The following is a 27,888-nucleotide window of genomic DNA, read 5'->3' as shown; positions in this document are numbered from 1 at the left end:
CTGGAAATGTATTTTAATTGACGCATGAACACACGGTAGTGGTGCATTTCAGCCTTGCGTGGCCGAAATGAGCATTACAAAAAAAAAAAAATCATTTCACCGGCCAAAATGTAAAGTGACACGGATGAATTACTCGATTTAGACGAGTAAAACCTTTTTTTTCACCAAGTTACTTTTATCCAAGCAACACCTTTTTTCACCTGTTCTTCAGTTATAAATGCAGAAGAGATAACAGTTTTAATCCGACACAGAAAATGGATCACCAGATATGTTTCTTCCCTTGCCTCTCAGGGCTTCCGTAGTTTTGATTTTCAACACATTCAGATTGAAGTTGAAGTTTAAGTTGGAGTACAGAGCCAAAACAAAACAAAACTGTCCAAATCTGCTCCGTGTATACAGGTATTCCTCTGTTAAATGTATAAATATTAACCGTTAAAATCATCTGTTTCAAGAAATGTTACTCAGAAGTACGGCAACGCAGACCAATCTCATTCAACATCTTCATCAAAGATAATTAAAAAAGTTATCCCGTAACAATTGTGGTTTTGCTGAAGAGCAGAATGTGAAATGTTTTGGTCTTGTGGCTGAAACTCGCTCTTGCCTTTCAAAGAAAAGGTGACAAAAGAGCGAATGTCCCGACGATGCAGCTAAGGCAGAAGGTGGAGGCGGCTACTCCGGCAGCAGATCGTCTCCAAGCTCTTCATCCGCAAAGTCGTCATCCTCTACGCGCTTCTTGGCTCCCGTCTTTGGTCTCTCCATCTGAGGCCCCAGCGGGTCCACGTAGGACGCATCTGCACACGAGAGGAACAGCGTTTTTTTAGTCTTATCAAATGTCCGGGGCCCCGTTTCTTGATAACCATCGATCTACGTTAAAGAGCATGTTCGTTGGCTGTTTGTGAAGATGCTGCTGAATACATTTAAAGGAACTTTGCACATTAAATATCTGCAAGCACATGAGCTTTATATTAAAAATACATAAGTCACAGAGAGAAAGTGTTGTAAATGATTTATTTTTGGAGTTTCTCATTGGAAAAATGACAAAAATGAGCAGTAAACAGCTCTGTTTGCTCTAGTGTTACCAGGGGGAAGTTTAGAAAAAGTTGTATTGATTGAACCCTAAGAACTGTGTATTTACAGTACGGTATTTTCCGCACTATAAGGCGCACCACATTATAAGGCGCACCTTTGATGAATGTCTTATTTTGAAACTTTTTTCATATATAAAGCGCACCACATTATAAGGCGCATAGAACAGACGCTACAGTCGAGGCTGGGGTTACGTTCTGCATCCATTAGATGAAGCTGCACTAAAGGGAATGTCAACAAAACAGTCAGGGGAGGTCGTCTTGTTGCTTCCTCCACTTCGGCTCCATTGATTGGTTCATGGTAAACTCTCTGGCTGCTGCTCTATTCCCGTGTTCTACTGCGTGACTAATGGCCTTGAGTGTAAACTCTGCGTCGTAAGCGTGTCTCTTAACAGGAGCCATTTTGGGCTCTTTACACAAACACACACATGGAAATGAAACGGCACGCTTTGCGCAGTTGTATATCTCAACATGCACCGTGTGTTACTTCTTCTACGGGGGAAAATAGAGTTGGCGGCTGCTCACCGTAGTTGGAGACCTGTTGTGGCTCAATATTGGTCCATATATAAGGCGCACCCGGTTATAAGGCGCACTGTCGGCTTTTGAGAAATTTGAAGGTTTTTAGGTGCGCCTATAGTGCGGAAAATCCGGTATATATAACGTGTGATTGGTGGTTGAAATGTCAATAAGCCTCAAGAACACAAAGCGTTGAACAATAAAAGATAAGAGACATAAGAGAGAAGTTCCCTCACCTATTTCTTTCGGGCTGCTGGCCTCGTAGGGCTCGTTGGAACCAGGAAGTGACCTCATCTTGGCGCTCAGACGCTCTCCTTTCGTGCTGTTGTTGCTGTGGCCGCTGTCTGCACAAAACACACATGCAGACACAAGCAAATAGTCAGCGGAAGACTATGCCTCCTCAAAACTAAATCAGTCTATCAGATAACAGCTTTCAGAAACAGTGTGAGAAAAAAAGTAAAAATGCAGAGGGTCGAACAGAGAGTAAGCTGTTTTTTCTCACACTCTGAAAAGTCAACATGGCGAAGATGTGAGACGGAGACTGTAAGTTATGAAGTGTGTGTGTGTGTGTGTGTGTGTGTGTGTGTGTGTGTGTGTGTGTGTGTGTGTGTGTGTGCGTGTGCGTGTGTGTGTGTGTGTGTGTGTGTACACCCAGGGCCGCCCACAGAAATGGCTGGGCCCCTGAAAGGCTCCAGTGAACGGGGCCTCCACAAATCTTCTTTACACATAAAAACATAAAAACACGAGCGTGTTCTTTCTCTTCTGTGAAACGTGTGAACTGAGGAAAACAAGTGTGCGTTTAGCACCAACGTTGCAGCGTGAAAACTCTCTTTACACCGTTAGTACGACTTTTACTGAAATCAAAGATCTGAACACTTCATCCATGACGACTTTAAGTTGATCGCTCACATACTTCACTATGATGTTTCTGGAGTTTTTAATCAACAAAATACCTTATGAACGGCACAGACACAGTATCCTACGACTGATTTAAGCATTTCTGGACATATTACATTTGGACTTATTTCAACATACTATACTATGACGTTTTAATTTACAGTTTTATTGTACAGTGTATCTCAGATTGTATTTACACACTCACTTCAGATTGTTTACTTGATTGTTTATTATTTATTTGTACTGTATTTTATTGGCTATTTATTAGCTACTTTAGATTTATTTTAATTGTATTTTATTTGAATCTTTACTTTTTTTTATTTCTACTTTATTCATCTTTATGGCTTGTTTCTACTGTGCACGGAGCATTGGAACGAAAGAATTTCCCCCCGGGATCAATAAAGTATTCTGATTCTGATTCTGATGATTCTGATTTAATGGCTTATTTTCTGTCCCAATCCAACTTTATGTGTTAAGCACTTTAAAAAAAACAATGTTTACCAAGGTGCTGTACAGAAGAATAAATAAAACATCATGAATAAAAGACAAAAGGAGGCACAAAAAGGACATAAAATACAACAATACATTAAAAGACATACAACATAAGTACAAATAACAAAAGTAAAAGTAAATAAAACATAAGTAAAAAGAATAGCCATGCAAAAAAAAAAGCAGTCAAGATAAGAAAATTAAATAAAGTCGACATCTTACTGGGTATCAAAGGCCGACAGAGAGAGAAGAGGCCTGTTTAACACACTACTCTATAACTTTTCTAGACTTTTTTTCAACATATTTTGCTACGACTGTTTAAACGGGCTATTCTATGACTGGTTTAAGCATTTTTTTGGACATATTATATTGACTTTTGTCTACATAACGCACAGTAAAGAACCAGAGTTATGTCTCGCCAGGAAAAAGCTCTTTGGTTGCTTGCATCTCTGGGAGTGTCTGTCTCTCTGTCTTTTGTCTGTCTTTTCTCTCTCTCTCTCTCCTTCTCTTCCTCTCTCCGGTGCAGACAGATGTGTGTCCTCCACAGAGCTGGGTCTGTCTGACGTTCCTGTCTGTTATAGGGAAGGTTTTCGTTGCCACCGTACTCTACGGGGGAATTGTTGGGTCTCTGTAAATCATAAATAAGTCATAGAGTGTGGTCTTTACCTACTCTGTAAAGTGTCCTGAGATAACTTTTGTTAGGATTTGGCACTATAAATAACTTTGAATTGAACCTAATCAGGTCCTAATCATGTACTGGTGTGTCAGTGCTGCAGGCTCAGATGACAGGCTGACGGAGCGCTGTAGTGAGCTAAAGGACAGACGTGATTACAGTCAGCAGCAGCTCACATCTGGCTGCCAGGTAGCCTTGGAAACTGATGAGGGTTTGATGATGAGGCAGAAAGCTGAAAAATATTTCTACCTTCCTTCACACTCCCAAAAATCTCACAAACTGAAACCTCGGCTGGAAAATTTACTCTTTTTTTCCTAAGCATTTTTTCTTTTCTTGGATGGTCTCAGCGGCTGTTTCTCTTTTATAAACGCACAACTGGGAGAAACAGAAGAGAAGGAAGACACGACAGGTCGGAGGCCAGACTTTTAAAATGGTTGTGAGTGACAGTTTCCACGATTAAAGTTGCCTCCAGAGCACAAAAGGTCCTAAAAATTCTGAGAGGCTGATAGCGACGATCAAAATCAATGAGTCAACTCTGGCTTTTGCACTTTCCAGCTCAAACTTATTTGGAAGAAACACTTGGAAAGTGTTTATTTGCACAGAGACGATAAGAACGCGAAAGCTAAAGCAATTCTTACCTTTCTGGCATTTTTGCACTTTCTTTTCTAATCTCAAAATGCTCCTAGTAAGTGTATGACACACTTGAATGTAAAGGAAATCCACCAGGTGTTCAAACTCATCAATATGCAATTCTCATATAAATCTGATACAAGTCTGACCAATCATTTTATTCCGTCTGAATTTGGAGGGAGGCGGAGTTGTTCATGCGCAAATAGTTACTAAGTACTGTTTGACATGCCAGAAAGGTAAGAATAGCTTTAACTTAGAGTAATTGAGGTGCAAAAATCATACCAGGGTCTTTTTCAGCAATAATATACATTAAAATAAGCCATCAAGACCGTTTTTTTTGTGTAACAACTATTAACAGAGAACTCTGGTAGAGTCGCTAACAGCTGGACGTGGCTAACACTGATTAGCTCGGGGCAGCACGGTGAAGGCATTCAAACGTCTTTTTTAACCACTTATCCTGCTCAAAATAACAGCAAACCTCTGCAGCAGCATGAGAAGAGTCCCTACACAGAAAACAAAGCACCAATGGGCTCCTTCCTTTGGGATTGACTTTGCTAATCCACTTGAATGGACTTTGCTATGAGAGGAGCTGGTACAGGGGCCAGTAGGTAAGTCTTTTAAACGCTCTTTTAATAAACTCCGGGTTCACTAACTACGTTGTTGGTGCTTTGTTTTGTGTGTAGGGACTCTTCTCATGCTGCTGCAGAGGTTTGCTGTTATTCTGAGCAGCATTAGTGGTTAAAAAAGACCCTTGAATGGCTTCACCTTACTTCCCCGAGCTACTCAGTGTTAGCCACGTCTTAGCAACTCTCCCGGATTTTTCCCTTAATAGTTCAAACACCCAAAAATCTGTCTTGACGCCTTATTTGGTCTAAGTGCCGGGAATTACACTTCAAGTGATAAAAAAAAAAGAGATAAACAAATTCAAAACACCTGTAAGTCTGTCTCCTGTTACATAGAAGAACACTTTCCGTTGTCAAGATGGGTTCAAGATCGTATGTGATTGTCGTATTTTGATAATTGGAAGAAAAAAGAAAAATGAAGCACGTTTGGAAACTCTCAGCCTCAGCACACACAAACTCAACGTACAGTGCTGAAAGTATGCAGACTTTACAGAAACAAGGGAAAATTCTCAGGTGTACTCGAGGTTTTCTCAAATATCTGAAAGAGGGTTGTGGCGATCACTCTCTCCGTCGTCTGTGAGAGCGCTCGGTGAAAACATCACAGCCTCCCGTCAGACGGTTTCTGGAGCAGGTTCAAGTGTTTGGACCGAAACACTACGTCACACTTACGTTTCTCTGTGTGCGTTTACTTACATAAAACTGCTGTAACCACTCACTTCTGCCGTGTCAGTCACATAGTTTTCAGCCGTAAAACTGATTCATTTCTTACAAAGTCTGATCGTGCACATGCAGTAGTTTTATAAAACATAATAGAAAAGGTTGAGACACTGGTGTAAAGTCAGTGAAAGTGTTTTTATATTCATCTAATGGGATGTGGCTCCTTTAATGAGGGTGAGCGCACCACATGAGTGAAGTTTGAAAGCAAAAGCTCACCTAAATCATACTGTTGTGGCTAAAAGTCACATTAGTCTTATTCTTTTCACTATTATTTTGTTTCTACTTTGTTTCCTCACGGTCTCCAATAATGGCCTGGGGTGAATAAACTCCCGGCAGCTGTTATATTATAGACTTAGACGTCTCTTTATTGATCCCTTTGGGATGAATCCCGCAAGGAAATTGAATACATGCATGCCAACCTAGCATAATGTATATTTCCATTTCTTTAATTTGATAAACTCAACAGTTAAATCATGCTTTTTCCAACACCTTTTTGTTTCAAAGCGTCCTAAAGTGTTTTTTTTCATATGAAACAGATACAGGAAGAACAGCGTAATGAAGAAACTTCTAACGGAGGCTTTGTACCAAGATATGAGGGATTTTTATTTGTATTTATCATATTTATCAAACAGAGGGAATAAGAAATAAAGGTCTGTCTGTAATGCAAGCCTACTTCAAAAAATAAAGGCCTGCGACCTTTTGTAGTTGAAGTAAACAAAGGCCCCAGTGACAATTTGAGGAAATACAGTATAAACATTTTAAGTATTTGTGATGGAAAATGATAAAATAATCTAATCTAATCTCAAACAATGACCCTTTTAGAGAAGGGCCCGACCCAAAGGAGATTTTGAGGATTTCTGTTGTGGGAGAGGAATAGATACGGTGCTACTGTTAATTCAGTTAAAGATTATTATTTGTTTTCGTGGGAAATGAGTAGATGCAGATTTATAAGAAATAATAAATTATTGAAATTTAAACCAGCAAGCACTGGTTTCTTTGTAATCTGGATCCCGTTGCTTACCTCTCCCTGAGTCCAGCAGTGGACTGAGTTGCTTAGACTCAGACTGAGAAACTGTGCAGCAAAGAGGAAGCAGATCGAGAACACAGACGAAGCCAGAAGAGAAACAGAACAAAAGAAAGGGGGAAATAAAGATTACAGCGTCGGACTGAAGATCAAGCAGCAGAGAGAAGCAAATCCAGAGAGTTGATAGGAACTAACATCTTAAAACCTTCGTTCTCTCACCTGCTTTAGCGTCCACATCTGATGTGCCGTAAGAAAGCAAGAAGAGGGTTTGAGGGTTATTTAAACAACTTAAAAAATAAATCTAAAAGTGTCATAACCAATATTCAAGGACACAAAAGGATTAAACATGTTAGACGGAAAAGCTTCAGATCCAGTTACGGACCTGGCAGCATGATAACCCAGTGAAATAAAAGTGAAAGCACACATGTTTGAGGTTTTCTGACTTAACTTATCAGGACATGGGGGAATAATGGAAGTCTTGGCAGGGTGGAGCAGCAGCCGCATTAACAGGTGCGGGATATATTTTTAACTAAACTCCAGCACAGACGTTAAGCTGCACAATAAGAGAGAGAGAGAGCAGAGCTTACAGGTTCTTGGCAGCTCTCTAGTTTGTCTGGATTGCGTTTGAAACCTGCAAATGAGCCAGCTTTCCAGCGTCGGAGCCAGTCTAGAGTATGTGTCTGTGTTTGTTGTGGATCTGTAGCGAAGGAGAAACTGTGGACATTTGTCTTCTCTTGTGCGGCCTGAAGCGCTCGGTTCGTTCAGGACTCCTAAACGGTCTTATTCTACAGAGAGGTGAGGCGGTTTCAGTCGACCGAGGAGGTCTGTTAAAGGTGTTCGAGCTGTTAGTGGCACATTTGGGATTAGATGGAGGGTTAAAGCTGCACATCCACAACCCCACCACGACTCAGATCAGACTTGTAACAGAACATGACACTCACTCACTGTAGTCAGGACTGATGTGGGGCTGTAACCAATAGTTTCTTCATTCAAAACTCTGATATTTGAATTCTAACATTTGAAAGCTGTGCAAATTTTGCACGTCTGTGAGTTTGGTTTAAACCAGTTTGTTCTGCACAGTTGCAGATAAAGATTAGGCTGCAATAATAGTGTTAGTATTATACTATTTGTAGATTTAGACTCCAGTGTTGGCTGCTTTTCAGGCTCGTGTGAAAAAAAAAACATAGATGTAATTATTTCCAAAATTCCCAACATGTTTCCATATGTGTGGACCGTTAAAAAAGAATAATTTCACTGCGGTTCAAAAACTCTTGGCTCTTCCACTTGCCACACACGAAGGGAAAGCCTGCGTCTGTATTACCGTGGCACTCCAGCCGCAGATGGATTACAAAACGGGGCCTTCCAGGCACAGGCCCAGGGGCCCCATAGGGTCAGGGGCCCTTAATTACATAATGTTGCCGAAAAAAAACCACACAACAATCACAAAATGATGCTAAATGACCACAAACAGACACAAAGCAACTACAAACGACCTAAGATGACTACAGAGATGCAAAATGAGCACAAAGAGATGCTAAACGACTGACAGAAAATCAATCAAACACATAAAAATAATGACTGCAAACAACCAGAAGCACATAAACAATAGGAAAAATGAATAAAATAGATGCAAAACAACCACAAAATGAACACAAGCAAGTGCAAAATGTCTAAAAATAGAATCAAAACACCACAAAAAGATGCTGAAGCGACTAAAAACTGATGCACAACAATCAGAAAATGACCACGAGTGAAAAATTACTGAAAGTAGATTTTGAGTTTGGGCGTCTAGCTCAGGGTGGGAGGCCCATCGTCTCATAATACTTCCATCAGTTATCTTATAGCACCAGTACATTTATATTTTAATTTATTACTATTATGCTAAATCTATTTTGGCACTATTTACTATGGTAAATTACATAAAGAAAAAGATCATATTACCACATTATATGAGAAAGGCTAATTTAATGTGATGAATCGTTTTATTCAAACTGAGGATTTTGTTTAGGGATCATTTTTGATGGAGATAATGAAACCTTAAAATATGACGACAGACATTCAAAGCTCAACAGAAGTTCTGAGTGTATAAAAAGAAGACATTTGGTACAACCCTGTAGTGTTGTGTATAAAGGTATAATACCCATAATGCTGGCCTTCTTAGGAGAGGTGAGGGCAGGTGTGGAGACACCTGCTGCTGCAGCGTGTGTGAGTAACAGAGAGAGGAAGTGATGTCATACATGAACGAAAGAGACTGAAGATGAAGGTGAGTTAGACAGTGTTGATTATAGGCTTCAATTCTAAACTAAAACAGGACAACTCTACCTAGCTCCTGCTTTATTTACTCCCGCTCAGACAGATTTCCAGCAGTTTCTCTCATGTGGGATCAACAATGTGCGAGAATGAAGTTACCGGACACGACTGGCGTTCTCCGTCCAGCACAACGCACCAGGTTCACTAAACTCAGCTCAAACTAGGAAAACAGTGAAACTAGGCAGCACTGATCAAATAAGAATCACGATTCTGTTACTGACTTGTTTATTTCTAAAATAAAATGTTTTCAGAAACGCATTTTAGCTGTAATTTCAGAAAGTTTGTGACCCGTCCTGCTTCAAAACAGACCAAGCACTCCCTGACGCGCTCCGTCACTCAGGGCGACGTCATTTCTTTGCTCTGATTCGTAACTTCGGTAACTCTCTTTGGAAATGGAAAATCAACTGAGAGGTGACGCCACTAACTAAAACAACCCATATATACGGTAAATAAATTTCATTACCCTTATGGCTTGGCATGTTTCAACACTATATCTAATATGATACTTGTTAATAGTTTAAATATCGATATCAGAACAATCCTTTTTTTAATATCTTACTTTCAGGAATACAGCATAAAGATGTGTTATTCTTTAAAACCAACCAAAAGTCATACTTCTCAAATGTCTAATGCCGTCTTAACACAGCACAATAACACTATATAATATATGTAGGAAAAGTTATGTATCACATTGTGACTGAAATAAGAAGTTTAATCTAAGCGCGCAATTCATTCTAGCCTTGTACTTAAGTGTTTAAGACGCATCCGCACGTTAACGTTTCTACTTCTAATTTCAATCAAGTCCGCACTTTTCTCCATATATATATATATATATATCTATATATATATGTAATTGGAAGATTTGGGTTTGTACTGTTCGATGAGTTACAAAATAAACACGACCTTCCACACATTTACACACAACAGGGACTTTGTATGCGACGGTGACTGCGGACTCACCGGCACTCCCGGCGCTGCCCTCTCTGCCTTCTCTTCGACCTCTGGCGCTGCCCTCCCGCCCCGACTTCACCCTCTGCAGGAGGAGAAATAGAGAAAGGGTAGGATTTGTGAAATAAAAAAAAGAAACTGAAATACATCATCTTTAATTAGATTAAGTTTCTGTGGTGAAGAAAACCCCAAAACATTTCATGCTAGAGTCTTTTTATGCGTCTCTCCCTGTGTCTCGTTAATTAAGTCGGTCGACACTATTGAGCTAATCATTTACATACAAATGCAAGTGTAATTTCACATTATATATGAAACAATTAGTATAAATGTCACATGCAAACAACTCTGATACAGCAGTTTGTGTGGAATAAACCACAGCCGTTAGCAACAAAGATGGAGACAACCTTTTCAAATACTAAAACTAAAGATAAGGGTATTTCCACGGTAAAATAAGATGAACATGAACACAACATCACATGAGGTAGTGGTAATCAGTCCCTTATTCACTAGTTCATGCAGCTATATTAGCAGGATCAGTTCTTCTTCAGTGTTTGGAGAATTTGGGGGATTAGTGAGTCAACCCTCTGGCGCTGTCTGTCAGTCTCTGCAGGATTGTTTCTCTGGTGATGATTTAAGAGCAGCTGCTTGTGATTTGACAAATTCATCTGTCTCATCTGTTTCTGGCTCTGATGGCACACGACTGTTACTCTGAACCACGCCTTCTATTCAAAAGTGACCCCCCGGACTAAAGGCCTTGCAGCTAGATTTCTTTTAACTAAATTTATACTTAAACTTTACTTTAAGTGACAATTTGAGAAGTTGATGAAGGATTTTCATAGGTTTTACAAGACATAAGTACAGAAACTCAGAGCAGAAAGTCGCTTTTTTGAGCCATGCTTCTAAAAACACACCGTTTTTAAACATAATACTTCAAACGCCGCATATTACGTAGCAGGAAGTTACTGCTATCCTTGACTCTGTCTCAGCGCACTGCACAGTAGTATGTGGTTGCTGGTTTGAAAGGTTTTGGTTTAATGCATTTGGCATTTTTTCTGTAGTTTTGCATTTAAACATTTGTCATCATGGTGAATTATTATGTTATTGTGAGTCTGGGTGTCTTTTGTGCAGGTGAAGAGAGAAAACTTCACTGCTGCAGCTGTAATGAAAAACCCAGTCATGTAACGTTACAGCGCTCCTTTTGGACAGGAGGATTATTTTTCCACAGTGATACGTTCAGTATCAGGATGTCGAAGCCAGGACTGGAGAGTTATGGCCACGGTCAGAAGCCCCCATAGGTCCTACAGTAGTTATTGCATCCTTCAAGATAAGGATGCAATGCAGTGTGATATTTTAGTTTCTTATCCAAACATCTGTCACAGAATATTCCTGTGAGCTTGGCATTTCCACTTAAAGGGGAATTCCACTGAATTTACACTTCAAAGTCTGTGTACAGGTGTTGGAAAGTACTCCTGCATATGTCAAAAAAAGTTTTGTGTCTAGAGACGGAGCTGTGTCAAGTCTGATAAAAGTCCTGAAGTGATGTCACTTGACAAGATGGCTGTATGTACTCTAACTTTGCTGCGTTCCTAAATAAATAAAATTCTTCAGTTCTTATTAGAAAGATTACAGAGACCACATGTATGAAAATAAAAAAACCTGGAGTTTTGGCGTGAGAAAGAAGCGAGGACCTCTGCAGACTTGCTTCTCATCTTTGCTTAGCAACGCGCTACAAGCATAACACACCCACATCTCCAACCAAAGTCACGGCAGTCGAGCTGCATCGTGGGTAATGTGTGCATGGATTTTTGTTTGCGGTGTTTTCAAAAGTGTAATGCTTAATCGGAGGAGTACTCAAAAATGAAGAACACAACCAGGAGAAACTTAAGAGGATGTTAGTTTGGAGGGTATTCAAACAGCCCTTGTAGGATAATGTTCAGGGCGTGCAGATTAACATCACAAATGTCAAAACAAATCAGATGCAAGCACAGGCAAACAGCGCGTTTGTCTCCAGTTATTCTGGGTTTCAGATTGATGAGTGATCAGAGAAAACAGCATCTGGCCGTTTAAACTCAAACCACTTATTCAGTCCATTCAGATATCTCCAGTGACACCGAACAACCCTCCAAACACAACAACTGTTTGAAAATGACCCAGCGTTCGTGACGGCCAGGTGTTTAACAGCTGTGTAGCGTCTCCTCTGAACGCACAGTTTGAGTCTTGGAAAATCGACAGAAGAAGAGAAATTCAGCTGTTTTTCATGCATTTTCTGGAGCTGCACTGATCACTGACCCATTTTATGGCAAAAGGATTTGTGTATGTTTTCAATCAGTGCGTTCTCGTCCGCCAACACGTCGGTGGAGCTCACGAAATGTCTGAAATATACGACTGCAAGACGAGCAGGTCATTTATGAGGCTGCATAATGTCGGTATAACTCAGACGCATATATAATAAAAAATAGGCTGTTTGTTAAACGCTAATATGAAGTCAACATATCAGAGATGCTTCAAGCGAAACATTAACATCTTTAGTGAGTTATATATTCATTTATATTCATTTGGACCCATTTTTGTTTATATCTCCCGTCTTTTATTTGGTTTATTTCCAGCCCTTTATTCTAATTTGCACTATTTCTGTTCCTTTTGTCTTTGATTTTGCTTTTACTGGCGTGATTTCCCTTTTATGGTTATTTAACGAGCATTGTTGGAGGGTGCCTGAGGCGAAAGAAGATTTTCATTGCCAACAACGAATACTTCTGTAATTGTTGTGCACATGATAATTAAAGAAAGCACCTAGATCTTGGGAGATTCGCTCTCATTGCTGTGTTTTTCTCCAGAGCGACAACAATAAAAAATATATATCGTCCTTCAAACACTAACATCTTCCTCCATAGATTTTCTGGTGATGAAGTTTTGTTTGTCTGCACTTTCTGTAGTTTATTCTGTGATGTTAGTTATGAAGGTTGCTGTTAACTACAGACAGGTTCTTCTGTTTATTACAGACAAATTGCAAATGTAAAATACATAACATCCCATAAATAATCCCCTGGTTAATGGTCCATTTTTCTCTACATAGGACCATAATTTACAAAAATGAACATTAAGCTGTATTGAAGAACACTTTAGGTAATAAATCAAGTTAAAAATAGGCTCATTTTACCATTGACTTCTATACAATCACACTTAATGCAAAAGTTGCCCCCAGCTAGAAAGCATGCAGGTTTAAGTCACTCGTTATCTGTATAATATTTGTTGTTTGCATAGCTGGAGTTTGAAACAAAAACAATTTCCCCTGGGATTATTAGATTATTTCTGATTTTCTTTTTAGGCCCAGACGTTGCCGCTTGGTTACAGATGTTTATTTACACAAAAATGCTGTAAACTCATCATTCATTCATTTTTAAGCGCTTGTCCCTATCTGGGTCGCGGGGGGGCTGGAGCCGATCCCTGCTGACATCGGGCGTGAGGCGGGGTCCACCCTGGACAGGACGCCAGTCTATCGCAGGGCACATAGAGACGAACAGAGACAGACAACCATTCACACCTACGGGTGATTTTTAGAGTCATCAATGAACCGAACACCTGCACGTCTTTGGACTGTGGGAGGAAACCGGAGAACCCGGAGAAAACCCACGCAGACACAGGGAGAACATGCAAACTCCACACAGAAGGCCCCAGCCGATGCTGCAAACTACTCTTTTTAAATGGTAAACTGAAAAACGTAGTACCTGTTCTCTCATCTCCTTCATCTTCTCTGCTTTCTTCAGCTTGGTGGCGTATTCTTGGACTTCCTTCAAACCCATGTCCGTGCACAGCCTCACCAAGAAACGCAGGCCTGGACAAACACATTATTTTATTTAATATTTTTCACTCTGATAAGGTGGCTGATCTGTTGTTAAATTATGTAAAAAAACAGGATGAATTACATTCCACATTTTCTGGAAACTTGCGGTGAATTTCTTTATACGTTTCCAGAGCTTTCTGGTAGTTTCCTGTGAAGCAAAAAAATAAAAAAGGATCTCTGTTTAGAACTTTTACTGAGCTCACTGCTGGTTCACTCAGCAAAGACGGGCTTAGCCAATAGTTCTGAAACCGTTATGCGAAACAGTGGTTACTCTTTCTCACGCTCACCTCCTCACAGTCAGTCAAGACACAACTAAACTTTCAGAGTACACCTTTATCAAATTAGTGATAGAGTTTAGAGAGATTGGAGAGGCCGTAACACGCTGTTTAACTGTGCCATAAAAGAAGAACCGATTCATTCTCACCACTTCTTCTGTAGCAGCTTGCCACCATTAGCTGCCACTTCACCTGTGTGGGTCTGAGAAACACAGCAGAAATACACGCAGTCAGTATGAACACGCAACCCTGCACTGAACTTTTGTTTTTAAAGAAGAAAAATAAATTCTTAATTCAGCTGGAAAGCAAACAAAACCAAGTCATCCGTCTTCTTTGTTTAAGAAAAAGACGACTTCCAGATGAGAACAAGCTTCATGTTTGATGAAAGAAAAAATAAAATACAACTTGAATCAAGTGTCGAAATAACATTTCACAGATTATGTCTCAAGATGAACTCTTAGGACTTGACTTGGCATTAAGTGGAACATCTGGAAGACTTTCATTCAAATAAATGCCTGTTAAGTCGCTTTTTTATCACCAACTGATGCATCACAATGATTTGACTGATGAAGGATTTTCAATATTTATATATTTGCATAATTACAAACTGGGTCCGGTGGCGACATTTCCAGTAAAATCGCTGTAACGAGTTACTGGCAATGCAAGCCGACCATTTCCTAGTGCTGCAGCTTCACATTAAAGGCGTTTAACTGGTGAAACAACTTCTATCATGAAGTAGTCACAGGAAATGCAATGTGTTTGTCATAGAGCTAACGACTTCTATCTTCTTACAGGTTATTTCATATTTTGATAACGATATATAGCACGATACAGCATGTTTGGGTAATTCAATAAAGAAATGGTCTATATGGATCAACCACATTGTGAAGCTTATTTTGTAAATGTGAATGAAACACTTTGAATGCAGTAACGGTTTCAAGTGAACATTTATATATTTTCCAGCTACACACCGACAATGTTTACATGCATGCACACAAATACACAGTAATTAGATTTAGACTTTAGTTTCATTTAAAACAAAACAGCAATCTTTAAATAATATTCCCCTTGAAATATTTGATAGTTTTTAATAGTTTGTCTGTCATAAAACCACATTTGCTGTAAAAAGGGTGCAAGGATTGCCACTTGAGTCAGATATGAACCTTCAGTTACTGAAATTATCAACAGTTTTAGACTGAAACACATGAATTGTTACCGTAACCTTCTAAATGACTACAGCTGTTGGTTACTTACTGTATGAGCGTGGCTCTTTCAAAGTACTGAATGGCCTTCTCACAGAACTGTGTCTCGATGTAATACGCCCCGAGCCACTCGATCACATCGATGTTGGAGGGGAAGTACCTGAAGGACTGGAGGGCAAAACAACCCAACAACGTCAGAGCTGAAAGGTGACAATCAATTAAACGTAAGTCTTCAGACAGAAAAAAACACTTTGTAGTACTTCGTAGTAGTACTGGAAAGCCTGGGACTTGTCCCCTTCGCCATCGTAGAGCTCTCCCAGTTTGGCCAGTGCCTGGGGGTCGGTGTGAGTTACACTCAACACCTGAATCAACCACTCGATCGCCTGATGGGGATCTTCTAGAAGCTCATAGCTGGAGTCCAGCGAGTCAAGGACCAACAGATGGACAGAGATGCAGGTTTGAATCTCACCTTCGCAGCAACATCCACTCGGGTTCAACAGTTTGAAGCAGATCCGACAAACACGCAAAACAAATTACACTTCTTATCGGTAGGATACAGGTTGGCCAGCTGGTACATGACTTGGGCACTGTTCCTCAGAATGGCGTGGAGCTTCAGGAAGCAGTCCAGAGCCTCCTCCAGGCGGTTCAGTCTTTTATAGGTTAGACCTGACAGTGGACAGAAACCCAAAACTGTCAGTCTGGTCTGAAACTGACCCGATCCAGTCTTTAAGTCGTGACGTAGCACCCTTTCAAAGTACTATTAGTATAAGTATAGTATGTAATATATATAAAACACAACAGGATTGTCATTTTATGGCTTTGCTGTCGGTGAAAAGAGGAAAGAAGTGATTGTAAAAGGTTCACAGGTTTTGCTGTTTGTTGTTTATTTTGCTGACGGAGAGTTTGAACCCAGAAATAGTATTTTGAAAGGGTGTCACATCAGACTTGAAGACAGAATAATATGTTTTTGTGACAACCCCAGATACATTTCCCTGAAGAAAAAAAATATGACACATGAAGTCCTTATAGTGTACTTTATAAACATGTAAAAATGTGTTTTTAAGAGTATTGTACTCCTGTTTAGTACGGCTGAACCTGCACCACCTTTAACCCTGATGACAACACCAGAGAAGCAGTTACACACCATGTGTAAACAAAGGGGGACGTAATAATGATGAGTGAATGCTCCAACTTCTCCAATTACAATAATCCTCTAAAAACATTCCTAGATGAGTCTTGCATGATGAGATGGAGCGTTATCTCCAAGAAGAGATGATTTATGTGCACTACATATTAAGGTTATTTTGCATTATCCACCACCGCACTGTGTCATGAGAACGCATGTTACCCAGGTTGTAGAGGGCCTCAGTGCAGGAGGAATCATTCCTCAGTGCTTCTTTGTAGAACTCCGCAGCCTTTTCGTAGTCTTGCTTGACGAACACTGTGTTGCCTTTGTTGATAAGTGCGGCGGGGTTGTAGCGATCAGCGGTCATGGCGAGGTCAGCGTATCGGTCAGCCTGGTCAAAGTCTTTCTCCTGGAACAGGCGATCAGAGATCAGCAAACGGCATCTCTCTTTCTTTTATATATATATAGTATGTGTGTGTTATCTGAGAGCTTTTAAACTCGGCAAAGAGAGGATCTTACCAGGAAGTAGAGGAAGGAGAGGTTGGTGGCTGCGGCGCTCTTCACTCTGCTGTCCTTCTTCTCAAATGTCTTCAGAGTCTCCACGGCCTGAGGACACATAATACAAAAACTATCAAGGTAAAAGTTAGACAGTATAGTGCAAGCCAATTTCCCCAGTACAAAACACGCTTACAAACATAAAAAAACAAACATTCATGATGTGATCTGAAGCTTCTGCTGTTTATTATGATTTATGCTGAGACACTGTAGTGACTGAGGGCCCTAAGCTTAAGCCACTACTGACTGAAGAGATGTGCTCATAAAAACCTTTATACAGTCTCTACCAACACTTTATATCATGCGTTTTTTTTCTCACCAAATCGAATACATGGCTCCTACAGCCATCAAACCTTCAGTAAATAGTATTCATATCAGCAAATACCAGAATATGTCAAATGTTTGGTTGAGTGCATAGTAAAACTGCAGTATATAAAGTGGAGGAGACACCATGAACCATAATCCAGACATTACAATTTAAGGACTTTAATGATAAAAAGGACATTTTTGACCCTTTGCCAGATTTAATTGGTTGTTATGTCACTGTAAGCGTATTCTATACTGTGGAGATTTACCAACAGAATCTAGTAGAAGTAGAAGTTTAGACAAACCACCAGCTAGACTACAGCTGCACCGATGTTGCAGCTTGCACCACCACCACCACCACCACCACCATCATCTATCAAGATCATTAAAGCACCACACACATGCATCAGATGTATATGGAGCTCCAAAGAGTTCAATATTAAATAAGTACATAATTATTATATGAATAAATGCATGAATCCTTTGTGAAATCTCAACTCATTATTAAAATAAAGTTATTTAATCTGCACCACCTCAGGAAAAGCGACAAAATGAAATGAAACTTGACACAGAATAAAAGTGTTATTGTGAAAAGCTGCTGTGGAAAACAATATAAAAAAGTTCTGTTGCATCTATTTTTCTATATTGTTTCTATTGCAATGTTTAAAAAACAGCAGGCAAACTGCATTACGGTAATATTTACATCATGTGGGCGACACGTTCTGATCCTTGCACGTTATAGATTTTGCTCTAAAGTTCTTAATAAAATGAGAAAATACTCTTGAACACGTGTCAAAAGTATAAAAATACAGGCTTAACCATGTGGTTATTTTACATAGATCATTAATTTATTGAATTAGCAGAAAACATGCTATATTGTGATGAATGTCTTCAAATATGAAATTACCTATTTTTCAGGATAGAAGATTTCCGTCATATCACCCAAACTTAAAATAAAGTAATAATAAATTATGTCTATAATGAAATTTCATGAAAGTTCAGTTTTGATGATTTCTTTAGTTATTTCACTAATTGTTGGTCCATCTCATCTCTCATCTCATCTCATCTTCAGCCTCTTATCCGGGGTCGGGTCGCGGGGGCAGCAGCTTTAGCTGGGGACCCCAAACTTCCCTTTCCCGGGCCACATTAACCAGCTCTAACTGGGGGATCCTGAGGCGTTCCCAGGCCAGTGTGGAGATCTAATCTCTCCAACTGGTCCTGGGTCTTCCCCGAGGCCTCCTCCCAGCTGGGAGTCCATTTATATATTTTATTTCTTTCATAATGTCTTTTTAATTTAATTAATATTGAACATTTTGGGCTTCCATAGAAGTAAAAGCCGATCAGTGCAGGAAAAGTTGCATACTGCAGTTCTTTGTGACTGGAAAACTGGAGCTGCTAAATGTTATCAATCAGCTCAGCGGTATATTGTTAAACAAGGAGGAACCATTAGAATTTCCTCTCCGCACCCAGATTTTCCTTACTCCTCTGTGGGTTTTAAACAAAAAACTGCTTATCCAACTTCTCTTGGCAGTTCTGTTATTTTGAAAGAAGCACAGAGAAGTTTGTAACATGTCAGGAGGGGGGGAAAAAGCAACCCAATCTAAATGTGAACATGGAAAACAGAGGGCACACATACCTCAACCTTAGGCATGCAGATGGGAAGGAAACAAGGCAAAAGCAAGAGAGAGAGAATGGAGGGTCATGAGAAGGGGAAGCTCCTGAAACAGCATTAGCAGGAGAAAACTGACATATACATATATAAACAAAGCTGGCCCATAACTGTAAAGAAACACAACAGTGTAAAATTAAAAGATGGAAGAAAAGTAATGTAAAGGACAACAAAGGCCAGACCATCCACACTTTATATATGTTTACTATAAAGGGAAATACCACTCACTTAAATGGTTTATGTATGTAACTGCTACGGAGTTTTAATGAAATTATCTTTTTTCCCCCCAGGTTCAGCATTCATAACAGAGTTAAAGTGACAACAAAAAACAAATATGTTCCGTTCATGCCACGTTACCGGCTTATACTTTTGTAATTAATTATATACAACTGAGATTTTAGTTTCTAGTATTCCTATGAAATGTTTCCGCTTCAAACCGGTAAAATTCTTCATGATCTTTAAGTGTAATTCCGGAGCAAAATCATCCCATGGTCTCTTTTTGGAACTTGCATACATCAATTAGGCCATCAAGACAGTTTTTTTCTATTAACGGAGAAATCTGGTAGATTCGCTAGCAGCCGGACGTGGCTAACAGTGATTAGCTTGGGGCAGTACGGTGAAGGAATTAAAACGTCTTTTTTTAACCACTTATACTGCTGAAAATAACAGCAAACCTCTGCAGCAGCATGAGAAGAGTCCCTACACAGAAAACAAAGCACCAACGGGCTCCTTCCTTTTGGATTGCATTCGGTAAATGACTTGAATGGACTTTACTATGAGAGGAGCTGGTACAGGGGCCAGTAGGTAAGTCTTTAAAACACTCTTTTAATAAACTCTGGGTTCACTCACTACATTGTTGGTGCTTTGTTTTCTGTGTAGGGACTCTTCTCATGCTGCTGCAGAGGTTTGCTGTTATTTTGAGCAGTATTAGTGGTTAAAAAAGACGTTTGAATGCCTTCACCGTACTACTGCGAGCTAATTAGTGTTAGCCACGTCCGGCTGTTAGCAACTCTCCTAGATACTCCATTTATAGTTGTTACATGAAAATATGTAAGTGCCAAAAAAGGCCATGGGATGATTTCGCAACGGAATTAGCCTTTAAATATTAAATCTATACCAAGGTGGCAGATATTATCATGATACCGTGGCAACAACAGCCACAGACTAAAGGAGAGAGAAGCCTAAACTGAGTGGTATTGCCCTTTATACTGTTGAGACAAACAGTCACCTGGTTGAAGTCCTTCTGTCTGAGGTAGGTGATGGCTTTGTTTATTTCCAGGTCGTTGGCGAGCTCAACATACTGAGAACTCTTCACCATGTCCACACACCTAAAAAACAACAACAACAACAACATACATGCCCAGTGTAACACATTCTGCATCACTGACATTTTTTTAACGTTCACCGCACTAATCCTTCATGGTTATTAGTTTGATCTAAATGGGACCAATAAGCCAGGTGCACAAGAGCTGCTGTCCAGGCTGTATTTTGATTTTGTTTGCTAATAATACGTCTGCGTGTCAATATTCATGTTCATCTTTGGCTGTTTATTTGGTCCAGTTGATACATTGTCAAGTGACCGACCAGCGTTATGTGGTCTTACTCAGTTGCTACAAAAAAGAAAACTGGTATAGGGATAAAATCCGAGTTTAAACTAGAGACCGTCTTATGCTCGGATCACATCAGTCATGACGCCAAATTAAGTGACGGGACAATGGACCCTTCTCCACTGATGTTCCTACCGCCCTGTTTCCGGCGCCGTCACACCCATTTTCAAACTTCATTTTGATCTCAACTACACACCGGTAAAGTTTCAGGACTAACTTGCACAGTTGCAATGCTATTGCGGTGACAACATTTGTCCACAGACAGACAGACATATAAACACCTAGCAAAATATTCAAAACTGCTTCTCCGGACCACATTTTGACCATGATGACACGCACGCACGCACGCACGCACGCGCGCGCACACACACACACACACACACACACACACACACACACACACACACACACACACACACACACACACACACACACACACACACACACACACACACACACACACACACACACACACACACACACACACACACACACACACACACACACACACACACACACACACACACACACACACACACACACACACACACACACACACACACACACACACACACACACACACACACACACACACACACACACACACACACACACACACACACACACACACACACACACACACACACACACACACACACACACACACAAGATGAAAACAATACCAGTGTCGTTGTAGTGGCTGGTAAAATAGAGCGAACATGTGGAGAAGGAGGGGATGGGAATGAAACCTGTCCAATCCAAAATATCAAAACAAAAGGACTGTTTCTGGCTCAGTCTCAGAGGGAGGTGATCCACTGTTTCCTTAACTTTGCTCTGAGATTTGAAGCTTCATCTGAAGAGCCGCTGTCTGCTGCCTCTTTTAGTGGCTCGAAATTGTGCAACAGAAATCCTAAATCATCCTACTGATTCATAGGATCATATTTGCCTTTAGAGTGAGCTAACTGGGTGGGCAATCCAGGAAAATCTGATTAAGGGGAATCAAGGGAAGACATTTCAACACACTGAAACTCCCCTAGTCTTTAGTCCATGTGTGTTCATTTGAAACAGCAGTTTCAAGCAAAAACACTCATTCATGGAGTATATTGTCAGCTATCTATAATTACATCTACGTATCAGTTTTTTGTGTTTTCGAGTCCTTCAAAAGGCCTGGTCTGAACAGTGTATGCCCTCTGGTGTCAAGATGGAAAACAAAACAAACGAAACAGCAACAAACCAGTCAAATCCGGTGGCAAAAGACGTCTCGATGGCCGGAGCGATGAGCTTGGCTGCGGTCATGATGTACTTCTCAGCCAGGACTTTTCTGTGTACAGTGTAGAGAGAGAAAACAGGGCAGGAATTCAGAAAAACACAAATATTAAGTATGAAATTCAGTGTTTTGGTAAATAAGATAACGTGTCTGTGTCTTATAAGGATGACCATGTTTAACTGAGGTGTGTTTGAAGTGTGTGTTTGTGTTGTGTGACTTTTTTCTTACAGATCTCTCTCCATCTGGTGCAGTTTGTCGTTCTTAATGGCCTCGATGACCATACTTGAGTCAGTGTCATCCTGAGAAAGATGACAGGACAAACGCTTCATATACACACATTGTAAATATCAGTATCCTGTACATGGTCTGTTGTTGTGATCTACATAAGAAAGAGGAGTAATTAAGATGATCTGATGTTTGGTTATTCTTTATCAATTTAAGGTCGGAGGAGACAAAAGGGAATTACCCTGCAGTCACCAAAAGAGTATAATCACATTTAGCTAATAATCATCAGCATTTTCAGCCATGCTGGAGGCTTTTTATGAGATGTGACATCCCCAAAGAATGTTCTGTGATCTCGGGAATAAGGAATATTTAAATTCAAATGACAGACACATAACTGGCTGAAATATCGCTGCAGCAAGACAAAAATCTATAGTGATAAGTTGATATAGAGGGGGATCTTCTACTTAATAGTAAAATTAACCTAGAGAAAAGGGGGGAAATGAGAATGTCTAGAAAATATCTGATGTCTCCCACATCACTGGGTGTTAATGTAAAAATGAAAACTCAACGAAAATCAAGAATTCAAAACCAGTTCGAGGGTCAAGGACGTAAAAGCTCCAACTACAGAAACTTAATAAACAGATGATCTACAGAGAAAGACATCACAGTACAATCCACACTGTTTGACTGAGTGTTGATTGAGTGTTTTTTGGGCAGTTCCGTACAGAAATACCAAAGTAATGGCACTTTGCAAGACAGATAAAAAGATATTAGACATTCACACACTCAGAGAAAAAGTGGATAACCTGTTGACTAAATGCTATAAGTCAACATGTGTTTATAAATAACCAGACATGACTGTAACTCACATTAGATGGGATGTACTTGTCTTCATCATCGATGCCCAAAGGAACACTGATGAGCTTCTGAAAGGCCTTCTTCATCCTCTCCCTATCACCGATAGCATAGTAACACAGGATGAGGTTGAAGCCCGTCTTGATGTTTGGGCTCTCACTCATAATGTGTTCGAAAGACGTTATGGCGTCCGAGTACTGGCCCATGCGGACAAAGACCACGCCGATATTCTGCATGATCTTGATCCTCATTTCCTTGTGAGCGTTGGAGATCTGATCCAGTGCCATTCGGTAGAACTTGATGGCTTTGGGGTAGCTCTTCTGTTTGACGTACAGGTTGGCCATGTTGACTTTCAGGCGACCTGGAGGAGCAGCACGTTTTGAGAGAGTTTGAAAGAAAACTTCAGCAAAAGTACAACTGATACAACAAATCATAACATAATACAAGTAAAAATATGTGCCAAGGACAATGCATGAAACATGGTTTGTCTTTGCGGCAGTGATCTGAGGATATTTCAACCACTGGGGAAAAATATACTGACACAAAAAGCCAACTATGGATGATCTTTGGACAAACAGTCTGTATACACAAAGCTGGAGGTCAAATGAATCTGTTCCAGTCACGAGTACTTCTCATAAAACACTAAAAGACACACAGATAATAGTCAATACTGAGTATATTTAAAACAGTTTGGAGTATTTTAAACCATCTGTGTGCTACAGTCTACAAGACAATATGTGGCAAAATGCAGCGGGATACTTTTTTATTTAAGTACTTAAGGATTCGAGGATGTTGTTTCAATGATAATTTGATAACTTAAATGCTGCACAAACATCCTCTTTTCTTCATTTCACAGCTATATTAAAAACACAAGATTTGGTGGATTCAGAAGGACAGACGTAGTTAAAACACATCTGTAATGAGCATGATGCTGAGCGGTCTGCTCACCTGGGTTATTAAACATCTTGTTCTTCACGATGACCTGGTAGCTGTTTAGGGCCTCTGGGAACATTTCATTGTTCGCATACTGGTTGGCGAGGTTGAGCAAAACCTGGTGATGACAGAAACATTCAACATTTTAAAAAACAAATTATGAAAAAGTGACAATGAAGTCAGGAAGTTAAGTTAACATTAATTTCTCTTCTGTGAGCTGTGCACACATAGCTGAGGGGTTAGATGCACTTGCTCTAAAGTCAAACATGTGATGTGGATCAAATCATACCTGACACTTCATTTTCTGCATCTCACTTAAGATGAAAATAAATAGAATTCAAACTCTTCTAAAAGACGTTAAAATAAATGTATGTACAGTAAATTAAGAACTTCAAAAAACTACATTTGACATCAAAGCTGAACAATAAAAAGGAGAATGCTCCTCATCATGTACTTCCTGAGCACATTTGAGTGGTGATATACACCATATATTGATATATATATATAATCAACAGTAAAAGACAGATTTCAGTGTCAATCCCACAGAATCAAACAGTAACAGTGTCTCTAGTGCCAACAAATAGACCAGAATGCAGAGCAGCTGTTGTGTAGGACAAGTGGCATTTAGGACACGTTCTACGCCTTATTTTTTCTACGCCACCACACTCTGGAAAATGTAGGTAAACACTAACAGAGGAAGAAGGATGGTTTAGGGTACTGTAATTGGATTTTTACAATTTATTGTATGACAGATAATAAGTACAAATCTAAAAAAAACAGAGGTTTTTCCCCCTTAAGAGTCTCACAATAACCAGACTTAAAGAGTGGGTTTACCAGGGTTGTACTTGTCATTTCAGAGTGAAGAAAGTAAGCGCTCAATCATTTCATTGACACTGGACTCATCTTTGATATGCAGCCTTACTTACAGAGTAGGTGAGGTCTACATTGATGTGCTCCGCATTGCCAGACTGCTCCCTCTGTCTCATCAGTGCTCTCTCCTTCCTCCCGGCCTCTTTGGCTTTTTCAAGGGCCTGCAGAAACCCATCAGTAACAGTCAGGAGACATGCACATGCTCACACAAAGACACATATCCCAATGTTCAGGTCACCCTTGTCCAACATAAACAATGCAGAAAAGACAGAAAAATGCGTCCTTGGCTGATATATATTGTTTAAAACTGCCAAGTACATTCCTGAGAAAGCATTTTCAGTAAGTTATTCCATATGTTTTTTAATGCACAGAAAGGTGGGGTGATAAACCATAGCTATGTTGGCCAGGTTTTCAGGTTTAACAACTAGTGGCAGGTGAGCCAAAAGATTTATTACAGTGTTGACTTTGGTAGAAAATGACAGGTGCATCTGACAATACACTTTAACAGGAAACTTAGTCGAGTGTGTCTGAGTACAACGCAGCCATAATTACTAAACCGTATGTTAAAGAATGACAGAGTCTGACCAGTTGTAAGGCTCCAATGCTGTGTGCCATGCAGCTTTCTTCTATCAGGTCATTCACTTTCTTCTCCAGGATCTTGATCTTCTCCTCAGGCCTGATGCAAAAACAAAGATACAGCAATACAGTGTGTGAAAGCTCAAGTCTTTCTCCACCTGCTTCACAAGACACGGCTGATTAGAGAGTTTAATCATAACTTAATGTTAGAAGCCTTCCCTTTCTCTCTGTCAGGGCGGATACTCTGGGATATAAACATAAATAAATACATAAATATGTTGGATTTACTAGTTAGTAGCAGTTGAAAATATGCGTTTAAACCACACAAAATGATATTATTTTAGTTCAACTGTAAAGTGTTTATTTGGTCACATTAATTGCATAGACATATTCTTTAAATAAGCATTTTTACATCCTATTTCTAATAGATGTGATACGGCACTTGAATTCCTCTATACAGGTCTTTTCCTCACACAGTGCTAAGGGGAAAACACTCACTTTGGATGATGCAGGGATAATCTCTAAAACAAAACACAACAAAACCAGTTTAATGAGCAAAAACTCACGTGTCCTCATTCTTTGCTTCAAGTGGAGGTGCAGGGCCTTTGGACTGGCCCAAAGGGTCAAAGGTTGAGCCTGAAAATACAAATATTTCTAATTATAAAACTACATTGTTTACATAATTACAATCTTTAGAGACATACTAACACACAAAGGTTCATGCTGGTGAAAAAAGCTGCATTTTGTAGGGTTTTTAAAGATTAGAATCAATAAATAAAGGTAAATAACCCTCCACCTTTTTGCTGCTGTACCATGCTGACACAGTTTCTCTACAACTGTGTCTTTTCCTAAAGAATATCTTCCACAATGACGGACACAGTAACAAGATGAGCAGTGACAGAATTACAAGCGAAACCCTAATCAAGTGGTAATCGGAATTAATATATGTAGTCTTTCAATGTCTGTTTGTGACTCCCTTAAACTCACCACGGGTCATGGAGGAAGTGTAACCTGCTGCTCTGACAGCGGTCATCGGTCGGGCTGCTCCATCCTGTCACATTTGAAAACAACAAAAACACAATATAGAGAAAGCCTGCCTCATGGTCTTCATTTTTCTTCACAAAAACATAAGAAACAAAACGTAAAGACTATGCAGGACCTTAAATGCACACTGGAGTGATCAATCCTGCTCACCTGCACAGCTCCAGTCATGGGTCTGCCCATTGAAGAGGCCAAAGGGATCCGAGCCTTCATGAAATTAAGTACATGAAAGTATAAAGCATCATCATGTATCATGCAAACATGAGATAAAAGCATGTTCATTAATAAAAGTGTATATTTGAAGTGATCTTCATCGTTACGTTTAGGTTATTGCGTGTGTTTGTTGTCTCTTTATCCTGTAATTTCTTTTCATGTAGATCACGATGAAAACTATAACCGGGACATCGACTGTACTCACCGGTGAAATCAACTGAGATGCTGACATGGTATATTGACTTATTCAGGTATTGTTTTTCTAAAGAATTCTGTGGGATCTAGAATGAAAGTGTGATGTGCTATTTCAATATGAGTCTTGAAATTAAAAGTGCTGCACATTTTAAATCAGGTCTTATTCAAAATGACTCCATTGTACTTACGCCAAAGGACGTAGCTAAAGGCCGAGCTCCAATGGCAGTGCCAGGAAATTTGGCAGTCATCTGGATAATTAAAGACAAAACATTTTCATTTTAACATATTAAGTAATAAGTGCAATAAAGACATGATTTGTGAAATACTTCGCTCAGTTGAATTTCAATCTCAACGTCTCAATACTAACATCCTCTTCTGTGCCTTGGTGTAAATTTCAAATGTTTAAAAATATTGTATATATTTTTCCTGTTATTTTTATATTTACCTGTGTTTATATTGTTTATATTTTTCTAAAATGTGTTTCTTATAGATGCTTCTATGTTTGCTACCGACTTTGCTGCTGTAATAAAATAATTTACCCTTTGTGGGACTTAAAGTTATAAATATAGAATACAAAATATTAAATAAAATGTGCATGTGGAATAGCATCAAGTACCAAAAGTAAAAGTACACATTATGCAGAATGTCTCATTTGAAATATACACTGTATCATAATTACTGATGCATGCATGTATACAATATAAATGGCAAAGATGGAGCTAATTCCTTGTTACTTTATATAATGCTGGGTAGGTCTATGATAATAAATCATAATGCATTAATTGATCTATGTGTTTTACATTAATAACCCAACACTAAAGGAGGGTAGGGAGCCCTGTAGGGTCTCACCGGGGGTCTTCTTCCATGGCTGGTCCTCACTGCTTGCTGGAAGGCCACATCGTTCTCCAACTCCTTGAAAATTATCGATAATTAGTGGAATTTAATGCAAAAGTGGCTTTGGTTCAATGTAAGCTAGCTAATATAGCATCGTTTCTAACTCACCTCGGAGTCAAATGTTGGGTTATAGTCGTTGTAACCCGAATAAAGATCCTCCTCCTCCCCAGCCAGATGCACATTTTCCATGTCCCTCTCTGTGGTGAGGTGGTGTAACGAAACACTCATGAATGACGGTGAAAACAAACACTTTATCTTCGTAGAAGAGCAGAGCAGCGAAGATGTAGTTTGTTGTCTTTTTTAAGATTCAATCCCACAATTCAACG

At 39.7% G+C, this 27,888-nt stretch overlaps 1 protein-coding gene across 2 annotated transcripts; it reads right to left on the bottom strand.

Moving 5' to 3' along the window:
• Positions 1 to 46: 46 nt before the first annotated feature.
• On the bottom strand, positions 47 to 27,830 carry ift88 (intraflagellar transport 88 homolog). Of its 2 annotated transcripts, XM_083922020.1 has the most exons (25): positions 27,671 to 27,830; positions 27,518 to 27,580; positions 26,857 to 26,916; positions 26,414 to 26,467; positions 26,207 to 26,270; positions 25,786 to 25,855; positions 25,229 to 25,319; positions 24,700 to 24,804; positions 23,789 to 23,891; positions 22,855 to 23,201; positions 21,989 to 22,059; positions 21,728 to 21,814; positions 20,115 to 20,214; positions 16,876 to 16,962; positions 16,579 to 16,765; positions 15,788 to 15,896; positions 15,491 to 15,641; positions 15,283 to 15,398; positions 14,178 to 14,230; positions 13,836 to 13,901; positions 13,638 to 13,744; positions 9,925 to 9,997; positions 6,652 to 6,702; positions 1,838 to 1,945; positions 47 to 791 (listed from the first exon to the last, which is right to left on the bottom strand). In XM_083922020.1, the coding sequence occupies exons 1-25, from the start codon at positions 27,788 to 27,790 to the stop codon at positions 670 to 672; spliced, it is 2,565 nt and encodes an 854-aa protein (XP_083778146.1). In that variant the 5' UTR covers positions 27,791 to 27,830; the 3' UTR covers positions 47 to 669. The 2 variants fall into 2 exon arrangements, with proteins under 2 accessions (XP_083778146.1, XP_083778145.1); XM_083922019.1 differs by lacking the exon at positions 6,652 to 6,702.
• Between the last annotated feature and the right edge of the window lie 58 nt (positions 27,831 to 27,888).

This window comes from Echiichthys vipera, assembly GCF_963691815.1.
Source record: "Echiichthys vipera genome assembly, chromosome: 10".
In the NCBI taxonomy this organism is placed as follows: domain Eukaryota; kingdom Metazoa; phylum Chordata; class Actinopteri; order Perciformes; family Trachinidae; genus Echiichthys; species Echiichthys vipera.
This window is presented reverse-complemented; position numbering and strand designations above follow the sequence as displayed.